This window comes from Salvelinus fontinalis, chromosome 28, assembly GCF_029448725.1.
Source record: "Salvelinus fontinalis isolate EN_2023a chromosome 28, ASM2944872v1, whole genome shotgun sequence".
In the NCBI taxonomy this organism is placed as follows: Eukaryota; Metazoa; Chordata; class Actinopteri; order Salmoniformes; family Salmonidae; genus Salvelinus; species Salvelinus fontinalis.
Window position 1 is genome coordinate 18,684,199 of NC_074692.1, and position 20,099 is coordinate 18,704,297.

General features: G+C 40.1%; 2 protein-coding genes across 2 annotated transcripts in view; one reads left to right on the forward strand and one right to left on the reverse strand.

The window, feature by feature from the left end:
* The window catches only part of LOC129826312 (rab11 family-interacting protein 2-like), a 65,371-nt gene that overhangs the window by 18,360 nt on the left and 26,912 nt on the right, over positions 1 to 20,099 (reverse strand). Inside the window, exon 4 of the transcript XR_008755014.1 lies at positions 16,294 to 16,400. The gene's annotated coding sequence lies outside the window, so the exon portion shown is untranslated. The remainder of the gene's footprint in view (positions 1 to 16,293; positions 16,401 to 20,099) is intronic.
* Positions 15,205 to 18,459, forward strand: LOC129826314 (prolactin-releasing peptide receptor-like). The gene is made up of 2 exons (XM_055886894.1): positions 15,205 to 15,771; positions 16,236 to 18,459. Exons 1-2 carry the CDS (start codon positions 15,305 to 15,307, stop codon positions 16,921 to 16,923), a joined length of 1,155 nt encoding a protein of 384 aa, XP_055742869.1. The 5' UTR covers positions 15,205 to 15,304; the 3' UTR covers positions 16,924 to 18,459.

Below are 20,099 nucleotides of genomic sequence, written 5' to 3' on the forward strand. Positions count from 1 at the left end.
TGATCCGCCGCCATAACTTCATGTTTCAGCATGATAATGCAGGGCCCCATGTCGCAAGGATCTGTACACAATTCCTGGAAGCTGAAAATGTCCCAGTTCTTTCATGGCATGCATACTCAGACATGTCACCCATTGAGCATGTTTGGGATGCTCTGGTTTGACGTGTACGACAGCATGTTCCAGTTCCCGACAATATCCAGCAACTTTGCACTGCCATTGAAGAGGAGTGGTACAACATTCCACAGGACACAATCAACAGCCTGATCAACTTTATGCGAAGGAGATGTTTTGTGCTGCATGAGGCAAATGGTGGTCACCCCAGATACTGACTGGTTTTCTGGTTTAAGGTATCTGTAACCAACAGATGCATATTTGTATTCCCAGTCATGTGAAATCCATAAATTAGGGCCTAGTGAATTTTTTTTAATTGACTGATTTCTTATATATGAACTGCAACTCAGTAAAATATTTTAAATTGCTACATGTTGCATGTTAGCTATCTGGCTAACGTTAGCTAAGCTAGGGGTTAGGGTTAAGGTTCAGTTTAATTGAAGGGTTAGCTAAAAGGGTTAAGGTTAGGGGAAGGTTTAGCTAAAAGTGTTACGGTTATGGTTAGGAGAAGGGTTAGCTAACAGGGTTGGGTAGGTTACTTTGTAAATGTAATCCGTTGCAGTTACCTGTCCAAAATTGTAATGAGTAACGTAACTTTTGGATTACCCAAACTCAGTAAGGTCATCTGATTACATTCAGTTACTTTTAGATTACTTTCCCCTTAAGAGGCATTAGAAGAAGACAAAAATGTGTGTTACCAATTGAAGGACATCTGTTGCAGGATAAATCAATGTTAAAGTTTACATAGCTGGCCATATATGGATGTTAAATTTTACTTTATGGGTTAGTTATGTAGGCTGCTTCAAACATATCGCTTTCTACTACATATAATAATACGATTAAATTATATCTTTACATTAAAAACCAAAGTCTATCAGAATTCCAGTCATTCCAATAAATGTTATACCCCTTGATCTTCAAGAATAGGACTTGGAAATATGGAAGAATAGATTAGCTAAATAGTTTTACCGGAGTATAACCCCAAAGGACTTATTAGCCAACCCTACTCTGTTGTTTATGATTTTGTTGTCATGGAGAACTGATTGGGCTCATTGATTCGAGTTGAACAATGCATTCTGCACTTATGGAATGGCATGCTTTGAGCACTACTGAAAAGTGCTATTTACACGTGAAAAACGAATGCCATATCCTGCAATTTCTATAGGCCTATTGTTTACGTTTTTGTTGGTGACTTTTTGATATCTTGATAATATGCAGCTGTTTAAAGGGCAAATCCACAAATGAAACAATAATAAAACGGCCGCTCACTTCTGTTTTGGTAAAAAGCTGAAGGATGGGCCTGGAGAAATGTAACCACTCTCAGATTAATAGACAGAGCTATGGATGCAAGGACTGGCCATCCATGATTTCAAAATTATTGTTTCAATTAATCATGTTATGAGGCTATAGTGTTTGTTTACATTTACATTGTTTACAAACATTGGAAAAAAACAATCTTATATTTTGGGTTCTCATGAAGCGTGACAGTTGAACTAAACTCATGAGGCATTTATAACTTATATTCTTCAAGAATCAATGGATATATATAGTCCAAAAATGGATGTAGCAACTACAGATTGCCCCTTTAAGTCTCTCAAACGTGTGCGATTTTGAGAATTTGTCCTTTAGGCATATTAATTTATTTATTTTATCAGCATGAATTAGATTGAGCAATAAAAGGATCACTTTTACTCCATAGGCTGGGATCCGCACTACGCACCTGTTACAAGAGCGCATTTTCACTGGCTACCTACTAGTTTATAAAACATTGATTGATAGGGAACTTAAACTTCTTCAATTCAACCATTATTGCGTTCAAATACACATTTAGATTTGTGAACAGCCACCCACAAAAACCACAATCCGTAAGGCGCAAATAGCTAACCGAGAGAGCAGAAGTGTGATTCACATCAATGCGCTATGTAGATACGTGATATCTGTGTCGCCGTAGACTACACCACTGCTGTCATCCTTACCTCCAAGCGTTTATTGAAATTGGATCATCTTTGGATGCCGACAGCAGTCGCACCATTGGAAGACATAGTTTCGACTGTAGCCTACAAAAGCCTGTTAATGCTCTTTTCCCGCGATCCATCAAACACATTTGGTGTGTCATCATAGTGGTCTCTGATTTCTGGTCAGACTCGCTCACGTTGAACACATTTAACCTTGAGCCTTTCTCAATGATGATTTCAATGTCATTGAGAAAACAGAGAAGTGTCAAATATTTTTTTACGCAAACATCCTTTCTGAATTTAAAAGTAATGCTCCAAGTAATCATTTCGTTTTTCAAAAGTATATGTAATCTGATTACAATATTTTTGCTGGTAATGTAATGGATTACAGTTACATTTTTGTGTGTGTTAAACCCTGCATGCTAAGGAGTTGCCAAGTAGCTAAAAAGTGGTAAGTAGTTGAAAAGTGCAAATTAGCTAAAATGCTAAAGTTGTCATTGCTTATTTACATTTACATTTAAGTCATTTAGCAGACGCTCTTATCCAGAGCGACTTACAAATTGGTGCATTCACCTTATGATATCCAGTGGATAAGAATTGATCTCGCATTGGGTTGCTAGACATTCACGTTATACGTATAGCCTCCACTACACCACTGTCCCTTTGTGTTTTACGAAAAGTGCACTCCTACATCCTTGCGTTTGGATTACGGTTGTTGTCCATCATCATGAGCCTGTTACACACGTAATACCTAGTCTTGGTACAATAGGTTCACCACTGCACAAACATGTCTATAATAGATATAAAAACTGTTAGAATTTCCCGCGGTCTCCCCTTACTATTAGTGAGTGTGCAACTTTCCATCAATTTCCTCTGACTGAATAGAAGCTGATAATTATGAGAGTTTTTCACTCACTGGTCTCGGGAAAAATTAGGAGTCTTCACTGTCCGAGACCGGGTCAAGACCGAGTAAAAATCTGCCTGACACCGAGACAACACCAGGACACTAAATATGTGGTCTCAAGTCCAGACACGAGACCGTACTACAACACTACTATAACCTTTACCAAATTTGATCTCTATGTTTGACCTTAACCTTTCTGCCCAGCCTGGTCTCATAGACTAGACATAAAATAGTAAATATAAATCCAGGACACTCAAATTAGTATGATATTTTACGTTTACTTAAGGAAAAAACGAAAGTAGCGTGGTTGGTCGGGATGTATGGGTAGGCGTATAATACGACATCTAGCAACACAAAGATTGCGTGTTTGAATTTCAGCATGGACAACTTTTGCATTTTATCTAATTAGCTACTTTGCAACTACTTAACATATTAGCTAACCCTTCCCCTAACCTTAACCTAGCTAACGTTAGCCACCTAGATAATGTGAGCCTCAACAAATTGGAATACGAAACATATTATACATTTAGAAAATTCTTAACGTATTGTATGAATTGCATTTCTCTACATATTTCACAATTTGCTATTTGTAACATATCAGACATTGTAATTCGTAACATATCATACGAAATGGATGATGGACATCCACAAATTAATACATAGCCTACCATAAAAAAAAATATAATACTACATGTAATACTAATTGGAGTGTCTAAGATTGCATTTACTATGTTACGTCTACCCCTGAGTCCAGGTTGTTCTGTCAGTCCAATATCCACTTCTAAAAAGAAAACAATTTTAGCTCTGGTGACTGTATAGAAAATGTAGCCTATGATACTGCTGTCTACCTATTTGATAACATCATCACAAACAGCCAACTGCATTGGTCAAATAGGCTACAAGCCTGCAACAGACGCTGTCGAATACCTGTTGCTTACAAGCTACTAGCAATCAGGTTGGTCTTCAGGAAGCAGCTGTGCGCTCTGCAGCCCGCAGAAGCTTTGGTGCACATTTTCACAAAGTACCGGTATGAAAGTTGTGATGGGAAACTTATCAAATCTATGATGTAAAACAGAAGAAGAAGAATATATTTGAGGGAGTTCGAAAGGTATTTATTTCACGTTGCTCCTCTTAAGTGGAGCGAGAAACTACGGTGGAGACCGTTGATTCGCGCACTTCGCTGTCTCCAAGTGTGGTAAAGTTGACAGTCACAGACAGATTGACTGTGACAGTCTCCGCTGATATTGTAGGAATTGAAATTTGGACACCTGCTCCTCTCGACGAATAGGTAAGCTTTAAACTGTGAATGTTCCTGTTTTCTAGCCTTAATAGGAAATCATGTTACAATCATTTTTCTCAAAGGACGGAATTAGCAACATCACAATTTCTAGGGTAGAAAATCTTACCTTCCAATGTTTTCCAAATAATGCAATAAGGGACATTATGTCAGCACATATAGGTTTAGTGTGCATATAGCAGTATGTTTACAAATTAAAACAAATTAGCTCTCAGTAAAATAATGTTTGCTTTTAGACTTCTCTTTTGATGAGCACATACTTTTCTATACATGCTGTATCAGATGTGGATGGGTTATGCGGGAAATGGAAATAGGCTTCGTAGTATAATGTATTTCTATTGTCTTTAATAACCGGGTTCTACCTAGACAGGGTATTTAACAGGTTGACATCCATCAGCACTACCAAGAGAAAGATCTGCATTAGCTGCCATTCAAAACCATTCTAACATGTTGCCACTCGCATTAGAAATAGAAGGTTTGAGTGCCTAGGGGCATCACCCGACATTATTAAACCAAAATGTTCCAAGCTAATACCTGTTCCAGCACATTGCAGCAAGAGTGAAACCCATGCGCACAATGTGCATTTATTGTACTGAATCCTGTGTTTTTCAGCTATTGAGATACAGTATCGTATTGAATCAGATATCCCCTTTGTTAATATGTTCTGTCCTGAGTTGAGTTATGAGACTAGCAGAACAGATATTGCCTGACTGAGGGATATAGATTGTCTAGTGTTCCAGCCCTGTCTGTCTCCCAGTAGAGTGGGTGAGTGTTTAGACGACCTGTGGGTTCTCTGATGTGACGAGGAGACATAAAGATAAAACATTCACAGTCACATTCACAGATCTGTTCCACCTGATCAGCAGGAGTCATGAGTATATTTTCTTCTGTTGGTGCACAGCCAGCACTATGCAATCTGAGGAGGACCTCAACAAGTCCATTACCCTATTTTACTCCACAATGTGGCTGAATACAAAATAGAGAAAGACACCAACTACGTGCTAAAATATGATGTCTGTCCATCACCCGCACTGGGTGCTTCCTGATGAATCCATGTTTCAAACATTTGAGAGACATTCAGCTATGTAAATTATCCGTTTTGGTTCTGGTGGTTTGCCCTCCTTCACAGGCACAGTGTCTCCCATGAACACGGCAGATTGAAAAGACGAGACAATATCCTCCCTCATTCACGCCAACATTAATTGGAAAGAGGGTGATTCCAGTTTATGCCTCAGTGCATGGTTGCCTTCAGTATTATAATGCACAAGGCGATCTGACCAGTTGATCAAACTCATACTGACGACTTCCCATCACACCATCTGTGTACCTGTTCTATTTTCTGGTCAGATTTTATTTGACTTTATTTGTATTATTTTTTTGAATAAACAAAAAACATATATAGACAAAAACAATAGACAACTTGACATTTACATACATTTCAACAAACATTAATGACATCTCACTTGCTCAGACTCACGTGTTCCCACCGTAACAGACAATATTGTTTTTAATGCTTGTAAGACTATGCCTCATAAGACTTCAGATTGTTATGTTGTTTCTGTCTGTCGCCAGATTTTTGTGAAATATTTAAATAATAAAGCAATTGATTCTTCCATTCTCTTAATGTTGGAGTATCATTTGACTTCCAGTATTTAAACAATTGCTGTTTTAATAAAAGTGACCAAAATAATATTGTCCAGCCTATTGGGGTATCTTACCACATCCTCATATGCATGTCTTGTAGTATGCCGATAGACAGATTAAAAATAAACTGTAAAACTTCTGACAGCCAGCTTTCTAACTCTGCCCCTAAATGTTGGACTCTATAACACTCATAGTAGGCATGCATTATTGAGTCATTGTTAGTTTTACACTTAAGACATGACTCTGCCGTTGTGCTGTAGAATTTGCGAATATTGTTCGTTGTATAATACATTCTATACATTAGTTACACTGGATTGAGCACGCGTTTTCATTAACTGTAATTTTGTTAGTTAAATTCCAACACCCCGTCTACCTTGTGCCAATATCAGTTGTGCTTGTGCCAATATCAGTGTATCTTGTGCCAATATCAATATTTTAAAGTCGTTGTTCCAATACTTTAGATTTTTTTCAAAGAGATTGTCAGTTGGTTAGGCTCTCTGAAAGGTTTTGTATGGCTTACCCATCATATGAGTATATTTTTCTGACTCAAATACGATTCCCTCACATTGCTCTGATGTTCAAAAGCCTTCAGGTCAAACTTTCATGGTATACAACTTTTAAGTTGCATATGATTGAAAATGACTAAGTACATTGGTCAGTCCAAAATTGCTTTTTCATTCTGTCATGGGAATACTTGTATTTCCTATTACCACATAATTTACGATTTTTTGGCCTTTAGTTTTCCACGTGGGCCAATTTATCGATTAATTCTGAAAAGTTATCCAAGGATTGTTCTATAAAGGTGTGTTTTTTGATAGTGATATTGGTTTTTGTATATCCATTTAATTTTCTTCCATGCTGTTATAGTGTTCTTAACTATGAAGTTGTTAACCTTTAATGTTCTTAGCTTTATCCTTTGAAAATAGACACGTGAAAATATTCTGGGGATGAGCATGCACATCTTCAATATCTACCAATTGTTCCTCTTTAGTGCAATTAACATGTCATAAATAAAAGCTTTCGGTGGCAAGTTGACACAATTCCAAGTCCGGAAGGTTAAAACCACCTTCAGACTTATGTTAAACTTTTTTATTTGCCCATATAAAGTCTGCTATGACCAAGTATACTTTTTTAAAGAATGTCTTCCTTGGGGTAATTTGTATTACCGAAAATAAATCTAAAAACTTTGGGAGCCATGGCCTTCTAAAAAGGTTTATTCTACCTATAAGTTTTCTGGGGAAATTGTTCCATTTAATTAGATCTGCTTCCATGTTGTTGAGTAATGGGATAAAGTTATCTTTATACACAGCTCAAAAAAATAAAGGGAACACTAAAGTAACACATCCTAGATCTGAATGAATGAAATATTCTTATTAAATACTTTTTTCTTTACATAGTTGAATGTGCTGACAACAAAATCACACAAAAATTATCAATGGAAATCAAATTTATCAACCCATGGAGGTCTGGCTTTGGAGTCACACTTAAAAGTGGAAAACCACACTACAGGCTGATCCAACTTTGATGTAATGTCCTTAAAACAAGTCAAAATGAGGCTCAGTAGTGTGTATGGCCTCCACGTGCCTGTATGACCTCCCTACAACGCCTGGGCATGCTCCTGATGAGGTGGCGGATGGTCTCCTGAGGCATCTCCTCCCAGACCTGGACTAAAGCATCCGCCAACTCCTGGACAGTCTGTGGTGCAACGTGGCGTTGGTGGATGGAGCGAGACATGATGTCCCACATGTGCTCAATTGGATTCAGGTCTGGGGAACGGGCGGGCCAGTCCATAGCATCAATGCCTTCCTCTTGCAGGAACTGCTGACACACTCCAGCCACATGAGGTATAGCATTGTCTTGCATTAGGAGGAACCCAGGGCCAACCGCACAAGGGGTCTGAACCCAGGGCCAATATGGTCTCACAAGGGGTCTGAGGATCTCATCTCGGTACCTAATGGCAGTCAGGCTACCTCTGGCGAGCACATGGAGGGCTGTGCGGCCCCCCAAAGAAATGCCACCCCACACCATGACTGACCCACTGCCAAACCGGTCATGCTGGAGGATGTTGCAGGCAGCTGAACGTTCTCCACGTCGTCTCCAGACTCTGTCACGTGCTCAGTGTGAACCTGCTTTCATCTGTGAAGAGCACAGGGTGCCAGTGGCGAATTTGCCAATCTTGGTGTTCTCTGGCAAATGCCAAACGTCCTGCACGGTGTTGGGCTGTAAGCACAACCCCCACCTGTGGACGTCGGGCCCTCATACCACCCTCATGGAGTCTGTTTCTGACCGTTTGAGCAGGCACATGCACATTTGTGGCCTGCTGGAGGTCATTTTGCAGGGCTCTGGCAGTGCTCCTCCTGCTCAAAGGCGGAGGTAGCGGTCCTGCTGCTGGGTTGTACTGGCCTGTCTCCTGGTAGCGCCTCCATGCTCTGGACAATACGCTGACAGACACAGCAAACCTTCTTGCCATAGCTCGCATTGATGTGCCATCCTGGATGAGCTGCACTACCTGAGCCACTTGTGTGGGTTGTAGACTCCGTCTCATGCTACCACTAGAGGGAAAGCACCGCCAGCATTCAAAAGTGACCAAAACATCAGCCAGGAAGCATAGGAACTGAGAAGTGGTCTGTGGTCACCACCTGCAGAACCACTCCTTTATTGGGGGTGTCTTGCTAATTGCCTATAATTTCCACCTGTTGTCTATTCCATTTGCACAACAGCATGTGAAATTTATTGTCAATCAGTGTTGCTTCCTTAGTGGACAGTTTGATTTCACAGAAGTGTGATTGACTTGGAGTTACATTGTGTTGTTTAAATGTTCCCTTTATTTTTTTGAGCGGTGTATATTTGTTGTTTGTCATTTACTAAGCATCTTAAAATATTTAATATTTTTTGTGGTCCACTTAAAGGATTGCTGTAAATTGCAAGTTATTATTTTTATTTTTCCTATTGCCATTCAGTTTTTTCCACATTTCTTATATATTTTTTACAGTATTCTGAAAATATTTTTAACAAGGGGGGCATTGACTTTTCAATATTTATCAGGTACATCAGGAGATCTTCGGCAAATAAGTTTAGTTTATACTCATGTTTACCAATAATGATACCTGTTATGTTTTGGTCCTGTCTAATTTTTTCTGCAAGCGGTTCAATTGGCAGTGCAAAACAAGAGGGGGGGAGAGGGCATCCCTGTCCTGTGCCCCTTTCTAAAGAAAATTCTGCAAATAATGTATTATTTGTGTCTTTTTGCTTTAGGATATTCATATAATATTTTTATGAAATGTATTATTTCAACTGGAAAGTTTAAGGTTTCCGAAGTAGGAAGCATTGAACTGAGTTACGTGTGTTGTCATTTGAGTAAATACGGACGCTATGTTGTCCCCGAATGTTAAGTACAATTCTATGGGAAAGCCTTCCATACCTGGTGCTTTTCTCAGTGTGAAAGTTTTAACGGTGTCAAATATTTATTTTTGGGTGATTTCTATTTTTTTAAATAATTTTTTGTCTGCTGATAGTTGCTTCAGGGTTGTTGAGTCAAACAAGAATGTGGGATCAGTCCAAATAATGTTTAATTCAGATTTATATAGATTTTCATAGACGCTTTTATATTTTCATAGACGCTTTTATAATTGTCATTAATAGCATTGTTGTTTCTAATTAAAGCATTGTATTCTTATCTTTTGAAACTATAACTTGTTTGGCGTGTATTTGTTTTGTGATGCTGCAAGGTGTTCACTGGGTCTATTTGCCATTAAATAGTACGTTTTAATTCAGTTTAACCTGTAGTTCTTGGCTCTCTTAAAAATCAAAAGTAAAATATCATTATCCTGCTTGTGTTTAGAAATTCTGTTTTCTTCTATATCTTGCAAAGATTTTTTATGGGCTTTTTCTAAGAAAGAAATTAAAATCATTAACTCAGATTTAACTTTTACCTAGTATGATATTATCCTTCCCCTAATGTACGCCTTAAAAAGCATACATTGTTTCTGTCCTCAACGTGTACCTCTTCTCAACATGAGTTTCTATTGGACAGTGACTGAACTGATGATAACACAGTAAGTGCCTTCAGAAAGTATTCATATCCCTTAACTTATTCCACATTTTGTTGTGTTACAGCCTGAATTCAAAATGGATTAAATCTTTTTTTCACCCATCTACACAAAATACCCCATAATAACAAAGTGAAAACGTACTTTTAGAAATGTTTGCAAATTTAATGAAAATGGAATACAGTAACATCTCATTTACATAAGTATTCAAACCCCTGACTCAATACATGTTAGAATCAACTTTCTGGGTAAGTCTAAGAGCTTTCTAAAAAAAATGGATTGTGCAACATTTGCCCATTATTATTTACAAAATTCTTTAGACTCTGTCAAATCGGTTGTTGATCTTTGCTAGACAACCATTTTCAGACCTTGCCGTAGATTTTAAAGTAGATTTAAGTTATAACTGTAACTAGACCACTCAGGAACATTGAATGTCGTCTTGGTAAGCAACTCCAGTGTATAGAGTGCATTCGGAAAGTATTCAGACCCCTTCCCCTTTCCCACAATTTGGTACGTTACAGCCTTATTCTAAAATGGATTGAATAAATAAAAATCCTTATCAATCTACACACAATACCCCATCATGACAAAGTGAAAACAGTTTTTTGGAAATGTTAGCAAATGTATTAAAGATAAAAAACAGAAATACCTTACATAACACCTTACATACCTTACATAAGTATTCAGACCCTTTGCTATGAGACTTGAAATTGAGCTGAGATACATCCTGTTTCCATTGATCATACTTGAGATGAGACATATTTCTACAACTGGAGTCAACCTGTGGGAAATTCAATTGATTGGACATGATTTGGAAAGGCACACACCTGTCTATATAAGGTCCCACATTTGACAGTGCATGTCAGAGCAAAAACCAAGCCATGAGGTCGAAGGAATTGTCCGTAGAGCTCCGAGACAGGATTGTGTCCAGGTACAGATCTTGGGAAGGGTAAAAAAACAAGTCTGCAGCATTGAAGGTCCCCAACAACACAGTGGCCTCCATAATTCTTAAATGGAAGAAGTTTAGAACCACCAAGACATACTAGAGCTGGTCCCCCAGCCAAACTGAGTAATCGGGGGAGAAGGGACTTGGAAAGGGCGGTGACCAAGAACCCAATGGTCACTCTGACAGAGCTCTAAAGTTCCTCTGTGTAGATGGGAGAACCTTCCAGAAGGACAACCATCTCTACAGCACTCCACCAATCAGACCTTTATGGTAGAGTGGCCAGACGGTAGCCACTCCTCAGTAAAAGGCACATGACAGCCCGCTTGGAGTTTGTCAAAAGGCACCTAAAGGACTCTCAGCCCATGAGAATCAAAATTCTCTGGTCTGATGAAACCAAGATGGAACTCTTTGGCCTGACTGCCAAGCGTCACATCTGGAGGAAACCTGGCACCATCCCTACGGTGAAGCATGGTGGTGGAAGCATCAAGCTATGGGGATGTGTTTCAGCGGCAGGGACTGGGAGATTAGTCAGAACCGAGGGAAAGATTAAGGGAGCAAAGAACAGAGACCTCATTGATGAAAACATGCTCCAGAGTGCTCAGGACCCCAGACTGAGGCAAAGGTTTACCTTCCAACAGGACAACGACCCTAAGCACACAGTCAAGACAATGCAGGAGTGGCTTTGGGACAAGTCTATGAATGTCCTTGAGTGGCCCAGCCAGAGCCCGGACTTGAACCTGATCAAACATCTCTGGATAGACCTGAAAAAACAGTTGAAGTCGGAAGTTTACATACACTTAGGTTGGAGTCATTAAAACTCATTTTTCAACCACTCCATAGATTTCTTGTTAACAAACTATAGTTTTGGCAAGTCGGTTAGGACATCTACTTTGTACATGACACAAGTCATTTTTCCAACAATTGTTTACAGACAGATTATTTCACTTATAATTCACTGTATCACAATTCCAGTGGGTCAGAATTTTACATACACTTAGTTGACTGTGCATTTTAAAAGCTTGGAAAATTCCAGAAAATTATATCATGGCTTTAGAAGCTTCTGATAGGCTAATTGACATAATTTGAGTCAATTGGAGGTGTACCTGTGGATGTCTTTCAAGGCCTACCTTCAGACTCAGTGAATCTTTGCTTGACATCATGGGAAAATCAAACGGAATCAGCCAAGAGCTCAGAAGAAAAATTGTAGACACCCACAAGTGTTGTTCATCCTTGGGATCAATGTCCAAACGCCTAAAGGTACCACGTTCATCTGTACAAACAATAGTATACAAGTATAAACACCATGAGACCCCGCAGCCGTCATACCGCTCAGGAAGGAGACACGTTCGGTCTCCTAGAGATGAACGTACTTTGGTGCGAAAAGTGCAAATCAATCCCAGAACAACAGCAAAGAACCTTATGAAGATGCTGGAGGAAACAGGTACAAAAGTATTTATATCCACAGTAAAACGAGTCGTATATCGACATAACCTGAAAGGCCGCTCAGCAAGGAAGATGCCACTGCTCCAGAACCGCCATAAAAAGCCAGACTACGGTTTGCAACTGCACATGGGTACAAAGATCGTACTTTTTGGAGAAATGTCCTCTGGTCTGATGAAACAAAATAATAACTATTTGGCCATAATGACCATCATTATGTTTGGAGGAAAAAGGGGGAGGCTTGCAAGTCTAAGAACACCATCCCAACCGTGAAGCACAGGGGTGGCAGCATCATGTTGTGGGGGTGCTTTGCTGCAGGAGGGACTGGTGCACTTCACAAAATAGATGGTATCATGAGGATGGAAAATTATGTGGATATATTGAAGCAACATCTCAAGACATCAGTCAGGAAGTTAAAGCTTGGTCGCACATGGGTCTTCCAAATGGTCAATGACCCCAAGCATACTTCCAAAATTCTGTAAAAATGGCTTAAGAACAACAAAAGTCAAGGTATTGGAGTGGCCATCACAAAGCCCTGACCTCAATCCCATAGAAAATGTGTGGCAGAACTGAAAAAGCGTGTCCGAGCAAGGAGGCCTACAAACCTGACTCAGTTACACCAGCTCTGTCAGGAGGAATGGGCCAAAATTCAACCAACTTATTGTGGGAAGCTTGTGGAAGGCTACCCAAAACGTTTGACCCAAGGTAAACAATTTAAAGGCAATGCTACCAAATACTAATTGAGTGCATGTAAACATCTGACCCAATGGAAATGTGACGAAAGAAATAAAATATGAAATAAATAATTTCACATTCTTAAAATAAAGTGGAGATCCTAACTGACCTAAGACAGGGAACTTTAACTAACATTAAATGTTAGTAATTGTGAAAAACTGAGTTTAAATGTTTTTAGCTAAAGTGTATGTAAACTTCCGACTTCAGCTGTAGCTGTGAAGTGACGCTCCCCATCTAACCTGACAGAGCTTGAGAGGATCTGTAGAAACTTCGCAAATAGAGATGTGCCAAGATTGTAGCGTCATACCCTACAAGACTCGAGGCTGTAATCACTGCCAAAGGTGCTTCAACAAAGTACCGGGTAAAGGGTCCAAATACTTTTGTAAATGTGATATCAGTTTTTTTTTAATTGACATTATGCCAAACAAAAATAATCAAAAAACGTTATTTTTCTTTTGGGGTATTGTGTGTAGATTGGTGAGGCAAAAAAACATAATTTATTCAATTTTAGAATAAGGCTGTAACATAACAAAATGTTGAAAAAGTCATGTGGTCTGAATACTTTCCGAATGCACTGTATTTGGAGTTGTTTTTTAAGTTATTGTCCTGCTGGAAGGTGAATTAGCTCCATTTCTTTTCATTATATTCATAAAAAAAACTCTAGTCCTTGCCGATGACAAGCATACCCATAACATGATGCAGCCACCAACATGCTTGAAAATATGAAGAATGGTACTCAGTGATGTGTTTTGTTGGATTTGCCTCAAACACTTCTATTATTCAGGACAAAAAGTTATTGTCTTTGCCACATTTTTTGCAGTTTAACTTTAGTGCCTTATTGCAAACACAATGCATGTTTTGGAATATTTGTATTCTGTACAGGCTTCCCTTCCACTCATTTCGGTTAGTATTGTGGAGTAACTACAATGTTGTTGATTCATCCTCAGTTTTCTCCTATCACAGCCATTAAACTCTAGAACTGTTTTAAAGTCCCCATTGCCCACATGGTGAAATCCCTGAGCGGTTACCTTCCTCTCCGGCAACTGAGTTAGGGAGGACGCCTGTATCTTTGTAATGACTCTGTGTTGATATACCGTCCAAAGTGTAATTAATAACTTCACCATGCTCAAAGGGATATTCAATGTGTGTTTTTTTTTAACGCATCTACCAATAGGTGCACTTCTATGGAAGGCATTGGAAAACCTCCCTGGTCTTCGTGGTTGAATCTGTTTGAAATTCACTGCTTGATTGAGGGACCTTACAGATAATTGCATTTGTGCGGTACAGAGATGAGGTAGTCATTCAAAAATTATGTTAACAAGTTACATGGACTAATAGGGTTTATGTGACATGTTAAGCACATTTTCACTCCTGAAATTGCCATAATAAAGGGGTTGAATACTCCTTGACTCAAAACATTTAGCTTTTCACTATTAATTAATTTGTTTAAAAAATCTATAAACATTATTCCACTTTGATATTATGGGGTATTGTTTGTAGGCCACCGACAACAAATCTAAATTCAGTCTCTAACACAATACATTTGGAAAAAGTCAAGGGGTGTGAATACTTTCTGAAGGCACTGTATGCAGTCATCTATAGATTCTATTGTCATACCCTAATTATCCTGTGACTATTTCAGCAAAATTATTTTGTTCTATACTGATTAGGTCACGATTTGTTGTCAAGGAAAGCATGATTACACATTTAGAGGCTTGTTGAAATAAAGAGCTTCTCTCTGACCCACTCATGTGTCAGTGTCTGAGTGCTGCTAATTTGCATCACCTTTTATTAATATAATTTCAGTGACTGGAGACATTCATGCGCTGTATAAATATACTTAATGCATTTCATTCCCTCTAGACTCTGAAGGGCATCGTTTTTGTGGTTCAACCCAACTGTTTTGTAAATCAAAATTAAGAGTTTCCTGAAGGGTTTATATAATACATGACATTTCGATGAAGTTATTCAGTGGATGTTAATCTCATCCAGAACAACTTAATATCATTGCAATCAAGGGATACAGGCAACACAGACCTCTCAGAGATCTGTTCACCATCACCACAATGCTATAATAAAAACAGGCATTTGGGTTAAAATATTTAGTTTCATTATGAGGAATGTAAGTAGACCTGGCTACATCAGAAACAAGAGGACTGATAAGCTAAGCTTCCGCTTTCTTTTTTCTCTCTAGGCACCTCTTACCCTTTCTCCAGTGCTGTGATGGAGGGCAGTGGCAGTGGATTGACTGTAGAGCTGGCCTCCCCTGGGCCGTGTGTGGCCGGCATGGAGGGGAACACCAGTGGGCAGGTGTTTGAGGTGGCGCTGCAGAACAGCTCCTCGTCCAAACGTAGCCCTCAGTTTGTGGGGGTGGAGCTGCTGAAGTCCTTCAAGCTGCTCATCATCCCCTGCTACATCCTGGTGGTGCTGATCGGGGTGTTCGGCAACTACCTGCTGCTCTACGTCATCTGCCACACCCGTAAGATGCACAACATAACTAACTTCTTCATTGGAAACCTGGCCTTCTCCGACATGCTGATGTGTGCCACCTGTGTCCCCTTCACCTTGGCCTATGCCTTCAACCCCCGCGGCTGGGTTTTTGGGAGGTTCATGTGCTACCTGGTTTACCTCATCCAACCAGTGACCGTCTATGTGTCTGTCTTCACTCTCACTGCTATTGGTGTTGACAGGTAAGCCTTGGTCGAGGTTGCATTAAATACACTTTTTTAGACTTGGAGTGAATGAGCACATTATCACATTTCCATGTAAGCTTCTCTATCACATTACGTAATTACATTTCCTTCACAGTTTTTATTATTTATCCTTTAATGAGATTTCCTCCATGGTGTTTCAGTATTTGTGGCTGGACCGGAATGATGATTAGGTATAAATTCAACTCTGTCACATAAAGAATTCTTAACAGCTCTATTCAGCACCCTTAAGACTTTTCTAAAAGTTCAACTCAGAGAGATGATTCATACTTTATGTCAATAACAGGAAATAAAATCATCTGCAGGGACATTCACATCAAATTATGGAGAAGCAAGAGTAGAAGCATGATGTGATGTCTTTACACAAGCACGACAGTGCAATTGTCAGATCAAAAAGGAAAAAGATACCCACACTTGACATGGTAAATTGATCCTATCCCCAGGTACTATGCCACAGTTCACCCTCTGAAGAAGCGGATCTCAGTGCTGGCGTGTACTTACCTCCTATCTGGGATCTGGCTGCTCTCCTGTGGGCTTGTGGCCCCGGCCGTGGCCCACACCTACCATGTGGAGTTCAAGAATGACGGCTTTACCATCTGTGAGGAGTTCTGGATGGGCAAGAAGAGAGAGAGGTTGGCCTACGCATACAGCACACTTTTCATGACCTACGTCCTGCCTCTGTCTGCCCTCTGCATCTCTTACCTCTGCATCTCTGTCAAGCTCCGTAACTGTGTGGTGCCTGGCCACCGCACCCAGAGCCAGGCCGAGGCCCAGCGAACCCGCAAGCGCAAGACCTTCCGTCTGATCACCCTGGTGGTGGCGGCTTTCGGCGTGTGCTGGATGCCCATCAGTGTGTTCAACGTGCTGCGGGACATTGACATTGACCTGATCGACAAGCGCTACTTCCTGCTCATCCAGCTGCTGTGCCACTTGTGTGCCATGAGCTCGTCCTGCTGTAACCCTTTCCTGTATGCCTGGCTACATAACCGCTTTCGCGCCGAGCTGCGCAAGATGTTCACCTGCCACCGCCGTATCGGCATCCCTGCCAACAACTGTGCCACAAACAGCGTGAACCCCTTCATCCCACCCTCCCACCCACCCGCACAGGATGTGTTCAGAGAATGGTCTTGAAACCAGCTGAAAGATTTTTGGTCAGGGTTTTTGTACTGTAAGATAAGATGGTAAAACTATTACTTTTGTTTTTCAAAAAGTTGATTCTTCTGACCCCACTCCCGCTGTTTCTCATGCCCAATTAATACATATTTTGTGAAAAGTAATGTACATTTCTGCACAAGATCATTAAGTGGTTGCACAAGTGCAACAAACTGTGCCACAAACAAGAGTGCTGCAAAAAAGTAACCTGCATTTGAAGTGTTCTTAGACATGTTGAAACATCAGAAGTTGATTGATCATGATGGACATCTTCGGTGTACATTATGCTGTTTATATAAGCATTATCTTTATTGTACAGTGTGTTCCCATATGATGCATACAAAGTGATGGTTTAATAATAGAAGATGCTTTTGGCTTGGTTTTTGCTTGATTTCAAAAGCCTCTACAACCTCAAGGTTGTGACTGACAGGTGATGCACATTACCAGATGGGATCACAGCTACCAACTTCACAGAAGAGGGTCCTGGCTTGGTGACAAAGATGATAGCTTCAGTCTCTCAACAACTGACAAAAATTAAACACATTTGGTCATGTCAAAAAATATTGAAATTGGTTCCATTTAACCTGTTTTCCATTTTTGACAAGTTGCAAGTTAAAACACAGTTTTACTTTCTGTGACAGAAATTGCTGCATCATGCATGTTACATCTTTGTAAATGTAATGAAGTATACTGAACAAAAACAAACGCAACATGCAACAATTTCCAAGATTTTACTGTGTGAACTTTTTTGTGAACTTTACAGTTCACATAAGGAAATCAGTCAATTGAAATAAATTCATTAGGCCCGAATCTATGGATTTCACATGACTGGGAATAAAGATATGCATCTGTTTCCTTAAAAAAAAAAGTAGGGGCGTGGATCAGAAAACTAGTCAGTATCTGGTGTGACCACCATTTGCCTCATGCAGTCCAACACATCTCCTTCACATAGAGTTGATCAGGCTATTGATTGTGGCCTGTGGAATGTTGTCCCACTCCTCTTCAATAAATGTGCGAAGTTGCTAGACACTGGCGGGAACTAGAACACTGTCGTACACGTTGATCCAGAGCATGCCAAACATGCTCAACGGGTGACATGTCTGGTGAGTATGCAGGCCATGGAAGAACTGGGACATTTTCAGCTTCCAGGAATTATATACAGATCGGGTGCTCCCGAGTGACGCAGCGATCTAAGTGCATCTCAGTGCAAGAGGCGTCACTACAGTCCCTGTTTCAAATCCAGGCTGTATCACATCTGGCCGTGATTGGGAGTCCCATAGGGTGGCGCACAATGGACCCAGCGTTGTCCGGGTTTGGCCGGGGTAGGCCGTCATTGTAAATAAGAATGTATTCTTAACTGACTTGTCTAGTTAAATAAAGGTGATATAAAAAAATACAGATCCTTGCAAAATTGTGTTCGGTGACAAAACTGCACATTGTAGAGTGGCCTTTTATTGTCCCGGGAACAAGGTGCACCTGTGTAATAATAATGCAGTTGTGATTTTAGCATGTACATCTTGGTGGGGTAAAGTCACTTTATTTTTTATGCATGCCAGCAAAGCCCCTACACAAAACTAAACAATACATTAACCGCACTATAACGGTGACAAACAATGCCCACAAAATGTAAGGGCTTACATAAAGCTGTCCCAACAGAAGAGCTTTCTTTTCAACACCATGGAGGGAATCCTTACCACTGGTACATCTGGCTATCAGCGGAGCCTTGTCTAGCAGCGAAACAGTTCATTCAGCCTCATTTACTGCCTTTAAAAAAAACATAGCTGATATGGCTGACTTGCTAAAACAAATGTGGTTTCTACTGACAATTGAGATGTACAAACAATGGCATAAGGGAATGATGAGCGGATAAGATGCAATCCGTAATTTCGATCAAAACAATGAGCGAGCGAAGACGGACGTAGTCAATGTAACTATTTGTTTAGCACTTTTGAAAATGTACAGTGACAGAAATGGGCTGTTCTTACAGTATTTTCCCTGTACACCAAATCAAAACCGTACAATAAATAAAGGGGGCATATAAGCAATGAGAGGTCTTACAATATTCGATGAAGACATTTCTCTAAAACAGGCTATAGACTACATGTGCACCAAATTATTAGGGTGAGGCACATGGAATATTAACAGCGTATTACACAACATACACTTAGTATCACTTTCCTTTACTACAGTACACATATCACACCATTTATGCAGCAGACTACAAGACATTTTTGGACTCACCGTTGTGCTGTGCCCACTTGAACAGGGAGGTGGAACAGCAGTCCTTCTTGTGGGCAAATTTTGTCATGAAACTTAGTCATCAAAGTCATTCTGGCATTCTCTGGATTTATGGTGCTTTCAAGACAACTGGGAACCCGGAAAAAACCATGGTTGAATCATGACGTCAGGTTGGAGCTCTAGAAAGAGGCCAGAGTTCCCGACTTGGAATTCAAAACGTATTTTCCCAGTCGGAGCTAGTTTTTTTCAGAGTTCTTAGTTGTCTTGAACTCACTGAAAACTGGGAAATCTCAGACATCAGTTGTTTTGAACGTGGCAGAAATCATGCTGTATTGACAGCATGGCTAATGTATTCAACCTTTTTTGGCCCATGGTGTTGCTTGTGAATGTTTATCCTTTTAAGCTTGGAAAAGAGACCCTTAAACCCAGACTTGGACCATACACACTCTCCGCCGAATAGAATGCAGGGGAAGCAAAATAGTGATTGCTTTGCCACGCTCACAGTTAGCCACTGATTTCTCATTGTTGAATTTGCGATTTACAACTTTTTGTCCAATAGCAAAGTTTGTCCAATAGCCGATGAGCACCGATACATTCTCTTCATAAGGGTTGAAAATGATTTGCCAGTATATTGCCGTGATTCATGACGACGACTGCTTGTCTAGCTTGCTAGTTCAGATTTGTAAAGTATTATGTTGATATGATCACTCCAATCAAAGCTACTGTAGATATGAACTTTTTAGCTCTCCCTGTAGATTTTGCAGCGATGTAGTGTCCCCATGAGTGACAGAACACTGAGGCTATCACGACGCAACTAGACAAGATTACCAACCCCTATGGTCTGTATTTTCCGCTGGCTGCCCCTCCACCACAGAAAGCACTGAGCTAGGCCTAAACACCTGCATTTTGGAGCTGCC

What these genes read in the sequence shown, in the direction of transcription:
- LOC129826314 (XM_055886894.1), top strand. Translation starts at nt 15,305, where the DNA reads ATGGAGGGCAGTGGCAGTGGATTGACTGTAGAGCTGGCCTCCCCTGGG. An exon ending in ACTGCTATTGGTGTTGACAG is followed by an intron (nt 15,772 to 16,235) that starts GTAAGCCTTGGT and finishes TCCTATCCCCAG; the next exon opens with GTACTATGCCACAGTTCACC.